Consider the following 9,538-nt stretch of genomic DNA (forward strand, 5'->3'; position numbering starts at 1 on the left):
GCACGGTTATCAGTGGTATCTGTTCTATCGAGACCAGTTATTATCTTCATATATACAAGATACGATTCGACAGAATATGCTTATGTGCTTAACGAAATGTTTGAGACTGTTAAAGGGACTTTATGCCGGCATACATTTTAGAAAAATCAAAAAGTAAGATGAAGGGAACTGGGAGTTAAAGAAGGAGAATTGTTAAAGAAACAGCTAGCTGTAATGGAGAGAAATATTCCAGAATTATGGAAGAATGTAGAGAAACAATCGAAAATTTGTCTTGAATCTTTACGATATTGCAAGTAAAGGGTAACTGAACATAAATTACACTGCAAGAAGATACATGGTTAAATACTGAAAAAAAAAAGGCAATGGATATGAAGTCCCATGCTACTTGACAGAGCGTAGAGGAAAGATGCGGGAGACACCCATCGCCGTATTAGGCAAGTTAATAATGGAGATGGTTTGCCGTTGCCTTGTTCCGACCGTGATGGGGATGAATGATGATGATGAAGACACAACAACACCGAGTCATCTCGTGGCAGGTGACAATGCCTGATCCCGCCGGGAATCGAACCCAGGACCCCGTGCTCAGGAAGCGAGAACGCTACCGCGAGACAACGAGCGGCGCATGAAAGTGAAGTGGGTTGGGAAGGCCAGGTGCTGTATGTACGCGTAAGGAAAGACATCAAAATTTGGAAATAACTGTTGCTGCATTTATGGATAAATTAAAAGAAACGATAGTTGAAACGGAATGAAAGATGGTGGATTTAAAGACCAGTTCGGTGCCTGACACAAAGTTAAGTGTTTTTTGATTAAAAAATGGAATTCGTCATCCATTATGTTCATTAAGAACTTCGATTGTGTGCTACCGACCACTTAATTGATGACGAAAATATGATCTTTTGTTGTATAACTGTTTGACAGAATTTACATGTGCGTCAAATTAAATAGCTACCTGCAGTTCGACAAGGCATTTTTAAAGCAATACTCATCACAGCAAAATTAAAGCCTAATACAAATCTCATTCTTGAATGGGTATTATTACCACAGAAATTATAAAACGATAAAGAACTTCGCAGAAAGGATATGTTCCAGAAATACATCAGAAGTATTCGCATTTGCGAATATGTACAACCAAACTTTTCGCGAGCGGTTGCCTTGCCATTAGTCTAAGCACGACTCACGACTAGACCCCTACGTCGTCAACCATGTGTCTGCAACCGGCACTCGTATATTCTTTGTGTACACTCCCTTACACGAGAGACATTTAAATTGAAAATCACTTGCTCATTACCAGCGGATAAATATCACATTGCAGTGCTTGTGTTTTTCAGAAGTGTTATGCAACGTTTCTTCGAACACGCATGCATGTGCTAGGGCTGGTTGTAGACACATGCTTGACGATGTATGGAGGTTGGGGTTTGCCCGCTGGTCGCACTCGGATAGGCAAATGGTAAGACGACCGCTCGCAGTTACGGGAAATCCGGGTTCGAGTCCCAGCCCAGCATAAATTTTCATCTACATCTACATGATTACTCTGCAATTCACATTTAAGTGCTTGGCAGAGGGTTCATCGACCCACAATCATACTATCTCTCTACCATTCCACTCCCGAACAGCGCGCGGGAAAAACGAACACCTAAACCTTTCTGTTCGAGCTCTGATTTCTCTTATTTTATTTTGATGATCATTCCTACCTATGTAGGTTGGCCTCAACAAAATATTTTCGCATTCGGAGGAGAAAGTTGGTGACTGAAATTTCGTAAATAGATCTCACCGCGACGAAAAACGTCTTTGCTTTAATGACTTCCATCCCAACTCGCGTATCATATCTGCCACACTCTCTCCCCTATTACGTGATAATACAAAACGAGCTGCCCTTTTTTGCACCCTTTCGATGTCCTCCGTCAATCCCACCTGGTAAGGATCCCACACAGCGCAGCAATATTCTAACAGAGGACGAACGAGTGTAGTGTAAGCTGTCTCTTTAGTAGACTTGTTACATCTTCTAAGTGTCCTTCCAATGAAACGCAACCTTTAGCTCGCCTTCCCACAATATTATCTATGTGGTCTTTCCAAATGAAGTTGTTCGTAATTTTAACACCCAGGTACTTAGTTGAATTGACAGCCTTGAGAATTGTACTATTTATCGGGTAATCGAATTCCAATGGATTTCTTTTGGAACTCATGTGGATCACCTCACACTTTTCGTTATTTAGCGTCAACTGCCACCTGCCACACCATACAGCAATCTTTTCTAAATCGCTTTACAACTGATACTGGTCTTCGGATGACCTTACTAGACGGTAAATTACAGCATCGTCGGCGAACAACCTAAGAGAACTGCTCAGATGGTCATCATTGCAGTATAGAGCTGATGGTTATCCATATTCGCAACTGCGAATACATTTAATGTAAGACTGAAGACTGTTGAAGACTGCGTCTGAGACTGGGCCACGTAAGTGACGCCAGCCATCCTTCATCCTATATCGTGGCGGCAGAAGGCGTTTGTAGTCGGAGCTGCTGAAGGCATGGCTCAGCAGTTGTGCGTCATTGGATCCAACTGTCTCCTGCACGACTGCTATTGGATTTCTCGGAAACGTGCTTTTCCATTGCCCACTTTGCGATGCCGCTGGGAGGGGTGTCGTTCTATGATTCCACAGACATCACTCTAACACCATTATAACGGCATCACTTCTGCGAGAGACAGTGAGTCCAAGTTATTTGCAGCTGAGCAACATCCAGCTGAGACCTTTCCTTGAAGATCAGACCCCACACAGCTACCAAACTGCGGGGACGAATGACTGCCATGTTTCACTCATTGTTCCAACGAGCTCTAGACTATTCCTACTGAATTACGTTAGGGTGACTTAGAAGGCTGATGGAGGTGCGATAGTGTGCCTACGTTTTCTCGCCAGACAAGGAACGCATACATGCAGTCACGTTAATATGGCTGTTATCATCTTGGAAAACTGCAGTGTCCACTGCAAACTCATCACGAAGATATAGGAAAAATATCTCTTGGGCACTAAGAGGTTAGGTTAGTGGTGTTTAACGTCCCGTCGACAACGAGGTCATTAGAGACGGAGCGCAAGCTCGGGTTAGGGAAGGATGGGGAAGGAAATCGGCCGTGCCCTTTCAAAGGAACCATCCCGGCATTTGCCTGAAACGATTTAGGGAAATCACGGAAAACCTAAATCAGGATGGCCGGAGACGGGATTGAACCGTCGTCCTCCCGAATGCGAGTCCAGTGTGCTAACCACTGCGCCACCTCTTGGGCACTAAGAATGTTGAAGTAAACATTCGGGTTCATGTTCACGGTAATCTGAATAAGTGACCCACATCATGGAATTCTAAACATCTCCAAAACGTGACTTTAGAAAACGCAAAAATGTCGGCACTTCAGCTCCACTGCATTCCTTTAGTCAGCCACTCTCCACTTTGTGTGTTGTCTAGATAACTGAAGGTTTGCAGTTTTATCTTTCATTGTCAGTAACGCCATTTTATGAGTTGTCCGGCCCAAAATGTCTACTGCAGGCAAATCATATCCCAGTGTTTGCTCAGAAACACGTTGTGATGGACCTGTATTCACTGATAGTCTTGATTCTATTGTTGGATGAACAGCTTTATTACACTACATACACACCATACACTTACGCAGACCAACCACACCATTCTTCACTGACAGTAGTAGTCTTCCAACAGCCAAATTATGACATTTCACTTCCTATGGGGACCCTTTCCTTCGTCGTAGGCTCTATGACTAGTGTTGGTTGAAACATGTAATGACTATGGAGAGGTGTCTTGTGAATACGTCAGTATCGAAAGTTATTATTTCTAACTGATAAGTTGCTGTTCCATGTACAAACTATAACTAAAATAAAACTTGACAATGGTACTCACATTTTCTCCTCTTCCATATTCCGTGCGTGGCTCGTGTTCCCGCCATCATGTATTTTACACCCTGTTTTTAACGTACTTCCACCTCACTACGTTAATTTAAATTACTATTGTCGCTGAGTTGCTGCCTTGCCTCACCGTAATTGGCGCTAGCAGCGCGTATCAATATATCCTCTCTGGTAGTATCTTTATTCGACTGCTATTACTTTCTGGTTGTCGTCTGTTGTGCAGTCAGTAGGTAGGTGCCAGCAGGGCAGTTCGGATTGCGAGTTTGGGTCCGCCAGTCGGTTGGAACGCGTCTGGAGAGCAGTCTGGACCCGCCAGATGGGAAGTTGCAATGTGGCACTAGTGCAGTCGGATTGTAACAGCAGTGAGGTCTGAGTCGACATGGCTTGCCCGACTATTGCCTCCACACATCACTTGAGCCGGACAACGGTCTTGGTGGATCGTCGGTCGGTTGTCCAATGGGGCGAAGCGTTTTGGGTCGCCGATCGTTCATGAGTCGGCTGTGTGTGCGTGCATCGTCTCCCGATGTATGTTTGTGCGTACTTAGTTACTGTTTGGTATCATTCAGGTTTTCGAGCAAGTGTTTGTCAAGAGGTGTGTGTAGTTGGTGCTAGTTCCACTGACGGCTATTTTAAATGTTGTCGGCATTCTGAGGCAGTCGGTCGGTTGTTGCGGACGAGGGAAGTTATCTCGGCGCGGTGCAGTCGACTGGGCCCATTGGCAGCCCCTGCGCAGTGTCGGGGCGTGTGTGGAGCTGTCCGATCGCTACGAGCTTCGTGGTTCACCGACCCAGGACGTCAGATTTGAGTGGTGGTTTCAACTACCCAAACCACGTCGATTCATGTTGTGGTGGTACGTTTCGGTGGTTTGCTGTTGTCGAGGTTTTCCTGTGAGCAAAACCAAGTGTTTCTACTGCTGAAATTGAGCCACCATACGGTGCAATGGACTATTTTGGTGCACCACAATATGAGTGCACCAGTGTAATTTTCTGTCTTGTGGCCGTTAGTGTTCTGGTTACCTGCCCTGGGCACTGACGTAAATTCAGGCAGTGTTCTTTTGAGTGAAGTTAACTATATTGCCGTGTTTCAAGTTCAAATATACCAGCGGAATTTTGTATCTAGTGGCCGTTAGTGTTCCGGTTACCAGCCCTGGCCACTAACTTAATTTCAGGCAACGTCTGTTCCTCACCTGTTGTCCATGTTCAACAGCTGGTCCGAGTGGCCAAGCGGTTCTAGGCGCTTCAGTCTGGAACCACGCGACCGCTACGGTCGCATGTTCGAATCCTGCCTCGGGCATGGATGTGTGTGATGTCTTTAAGTTAGTTAGGTTTAAGTAGTTCTAAGTTCTAGGGGACTGATGACCTCAGATGTTAAGTCCCATAGTGCTCAGAGCCATTTTTTATGTTCAACATGGTGTGTAATTTTGACAGCTAATACATATTCCATTGTGGATTATCACTTTTGTAACCTTTCCGGTTTGAGTCCTCATGTACTGATTGACGGGAAGCATGTCGTTGTGTCGATTGGTCCGTGGCTGTCCCCTGGTTAGGTTCCGACGGATCAAGTATAGTTGGGCTCACCACCTGTCTCGCCTAAGTGAACGTGGGCAGACGACCTCACTGGGGGCTTCTGAGTGCCACCGGTGTTTAATTACCTGATCTTAGCAATTTTAAATTCAAGGCTTATGGCTATTTTTTTAATTTTCTTAAAATTTTGCAAAATTAATTTTAAATTTATCTTTCAAGCTTAAACATTGCGGCCTTCTGCCTATAAAAAGATTATGGTAATATATTTTAAAATTTTTAAACTCAATTGTGGCCTTCAGCCATTGGTATTGCACCTTGCATATGTTGTTATATCTGCTTAGCCTTAAGGCTTTCCTCGTAGCCGTGATACGTTTTTTTTAATTTGATTTGCCTCTTAAATTGCTTTTTAATCTTGTTGATTTTTAAGATTTCTTGTCGTTACACATTCTGGCTTTCTGCCTTTAAAAATCTATGGTAATAAATTCTAAAATTTTGAAATTTAATTGTGGCCCTCAGCCTTTTGTATTGCACTTTGCATATGTTTGCTGGTTTTTATAAAAGTATTTTATTGCTATCTTGTTGATGTGTTAAGATTTCTTGTTAGGAGGCCTTCAGCCGTGAAAGAGTTGCATTTGGTAAAGGTCCAGCTATGTGCCGCTTTGTTTGTAACGGTTATTAAGTTACGATAAATAACAAATAGGAGAAACTGACCTCAACCTTTGGCCCTTTCCTCAATCCTATTACCTGTTCTGCCCAGCGGGTTTACCGGGCGTATCACATTGTAAGACGTATATATTTCTATTGTCTATTGTCAAACCACAATTTATGAAAGATGTTTATATTTTATTAATAGGATTATGTAGGAATAATTAATATTTATCATTTTGGAAATAATTGTGGTAGAAGGGAATGTCTGCACCAAAGTATATATTTTAAGAAAAGAGCGGGAAAGACCACGCATTGATACATTTTGTAATGGTAGCAGGGATTGTCTGCACCAGAAAGCATTGTTGGCGGGAGAGACCGCACTTTAGCGTTCGTAGGAAGTCAGTAGTAAGCTAGATGTGAATCGAGTCGGTAGCAGGTATGAAGCGAGAGGTAGAGAGGAGCGGTGTGCCTGCCAGCCACCAGCTATGATTTACAAGAGATTGTAAACGGTTGTACAGAGATATCAGCTAACTATTATCATAAGAGGAACTAATATTATTGATTTTTTTTTTAGAAACTCAAGACTACTGAAGGTATGCTTGCGCAATGCTAGTTGTAAGATTATTGTAAAAAGTAAGTCCCATTTGAACATTTCTAAAATCATTTCATTACCAACAGTAAATATTTGAAGAAACGTTTTCAGAATATAATTAATTTTTGTCAGCAATATTACATTACTGATTATAATCGACCCCAAAAACCATCAACGTAAAACTTTGCAAAATTTTATTCTTGTCAAGAAAAAGTTTCACTATGAAAGAATAACGTCAGCTTTGCTATTGAAGAATAAGTCAGCTTTGGTAATAAATACAGCCACTTATTATGACAGCCCACGAGCAGCTAATATAGTATACTAAAACAGAAGAAGTATATTCATGTCACAGTTCGATGTAGCAGTCAGATGGCGATCCAGTTGCAGTAAAGAAGGTAAGGAACAGTTCTGGGTTATTGCAGGTAACGACTGAGGGCCACGACGACGACGACACATTCTATGTTTTGTCGGAATAATCTGCAAATCACTTTTAATAAGCAGCATTTAAATTTGTATGCGAAGATTGAACTTATTATTATTGAGAAAAAGAATTAAGTTCAAAGGGAAGATTTCGTTTGTCATATTAAGGAAGAGATAGAAATCCTAAGGGAAGGTTTCATAGGTTATTGTAGAAGGGAAGGTTGCGTAACAAAAGAGATATAGTGGAGATGGGAAGGTTTCAACATATCTGATAGAGTAAAGTGATGTACTTCTATAGACTAGGTGTATTACAAAATTACTACAAAGGCTATTTATAACATATTTACATCCGTTACATTACAAAAAGCAGCTGTAAAATTGATTGTATGTAGTCTCACAACTTGTTAATGGCGTTTGACTTTGTGTTTCCATTACTTTGCATAACAATGCAGATATTGATCTTCTGCTTTTTTTTCTTACAACCCAATTTTAACACCGATTTTATTGAAGTGAAAGACAATTAAGTTAGAAGCTCTGTATTAGAAAATATTATCTGGTAATCTCTCCATCTCAGTAATAACTGGGACTGCTTTTGAACCATTGTTTTTCCATAACTGCCACAAACTGGCACATAACTCAATGGATTCAGAATTTAGTAATTAAAGTAAGTGGGCTATTGTTATGACACAAAAGTGATCAGCTTAAAAAGTTGAGGTATGACGAAAATTCCATTTCATCAAGGCCTTACATGCTGATGAAGCAGTTCCTTATCAGCTAGATTTGCATGTCTTCAGTGTTCGTATCCAATGGAAGAGACAGTTGCCATGTACACAATGCCTCCAACTGGGAAGCTCTACAAGAGAATAGTGGGAAATTAAATACTTTTTCAGAGTTGTATGAGCGAACTTTTTATGATCTGTGGTTGAAAAAAATAACATTTAATTCTAAGATGATACATGTAAAATTCTGCATGTGTAGAGCAGTGATTTACAGGCTTTGGCAGTTTATGGGAATTGCTCCAAGTTGTTGTATAGAGATGAACTGCAGAAAAATACTGCCAGAGAGGTTACGAAAATTCCTGACAACATCATCACTTTGGTTCTTGCTGAGTTGCAGTACATTTATTATAGATTTCTACATTGCGTTTGAAAACCACTACAGTAGTATTTCGAAGGAAATAGTATTCACTGACTTCCTGATGAAAACTGTTTATTATCTCCGTTTCTGCAGCGCTTTTTTTATGTGTTCACTGAACAAATTGAAATATTTCAGTAGTTTCCTAGAAGCACTGAACGGTGTTGACGGCATGCTATCTCCAAATAGTGTTTACGCTTCAAAGAAATTAGGACATTATATTGTGACCATTCTTACGATAATTGCAGGAAGCACTGTAGTTGCAACACAAATAACTCTCGGCAACAGATACAGGGGGTTCACTATAACCCAGTTAATATCGTCATACAATATCTTCTGCTCCATCATGCTGACTTCTCAATTCGTCTGTTCAGTGCTGGAGCTGTGGTCACGCTTCAGAACACTGAACGGTCAGCTGCTGGAGTCGTTGTCATGTGTGGGACGGCCAGGGTTGTCTCAGCTGCTACTGGGCTGGCCGAAGAGAGGAAATGGTGGAGATCTGTCTGCGCGGCTGCGGCGGCTGCAGCACGTCCACCTGGTGCTGCAGCGTGCAGCAGAGCTGCTGCAGGCGCACGTGTCACCAGCAGTCACTTTCCACCTGATGTACAGTGTTGTCGGCATCATTTATGGTAGTTACGAGCTGCTCGTAGTGTCGGTGGCACAAAATCGGGCAGAACGTATGATAATCTCTCCATCCACGAGTTACTCTTTGTGTTGGCTGGTTCACCATTTGTTCGACCTGGTTGCACTGACGGTGTCTTGTTCCATACTGGAGGACGAAGAGGTGCAGGCATCGGTGCTGCTCCGCCGAGCTGTGGGAATTGAAGAAACGGTTCCTCAGGTGGAGGCCTTCTTACGGCAGATAAAGCGTGGACCGCCAATATGTTTCACTGCATCTGGACTGCTGCCCATTGACAGAAGGCTGTTGGTGTCTGCTGTTTCTGCTGCCACCACATACCTAATTGTACTGGGTCAGTTTGGTCTTCGCTGAATAACACATATTAACTATAAATTTAAATTATTGCTGTATTAGTTGGCCTGACCCATAAAAAGAAGCACTTTCCTACTTTATATTTTTGTCACAGCTCGTCATAGGAGAAGAATCTAACAGCTAGGAGATTTCTAAGTAAATATTCACAAAGTGAAAATCGAAAAGACAATGAAAGTTTTCTACGCTTAGAGGAAACCTCAAATCAGGATTGTTTTTACTGACAGCAAACGATCTTGACAGTAACCATACCTCCTCACTTATACATTGTGTACCACTGGTATGGTAGGTATAACTGTGCCTATCCAACTGTCAACACAGAGTAAACGCC

At 42.1% G+C, this 9,538-nt stretch overlaps 1 protein-coding gene across 1 annotated transcript; it reads left to right on the forward strand.

Annotated features, from left to right (window-relative positions):
• Positions 1-8,565: 8,565 nt before the first annotated feature.
• Positions 8,566-9,210, forward strand: LOC126235176 (uncharacterized). Its single transcript, XM_049943906.1, has one exon. It carries the CDS (start codon positions 8,566-8,568, stop codon positions 9,208-9,210), a length of 645 nt encoding a protein of 214 aa, XP_049799863.1.
• Positions 9,211-9,538: the final 328 nt, after the last annotated feature.

The sequence above is a fragment of the Schistocerca nitens genome, chromosome 2 (genome assembly GCF_023898315.1).
Source record: "Schistocerca nitens isolate TAMUIC-IGC-003100 chromosome 2, iqSchNite1.1, whole genome shotgun sequence".
Lineage (NCBI taxonomy): Eukaryota > Metazoa > Arthropoda > Insecta > Orthoptera > Acrididae > Schistocerca > Schistocerca nitens.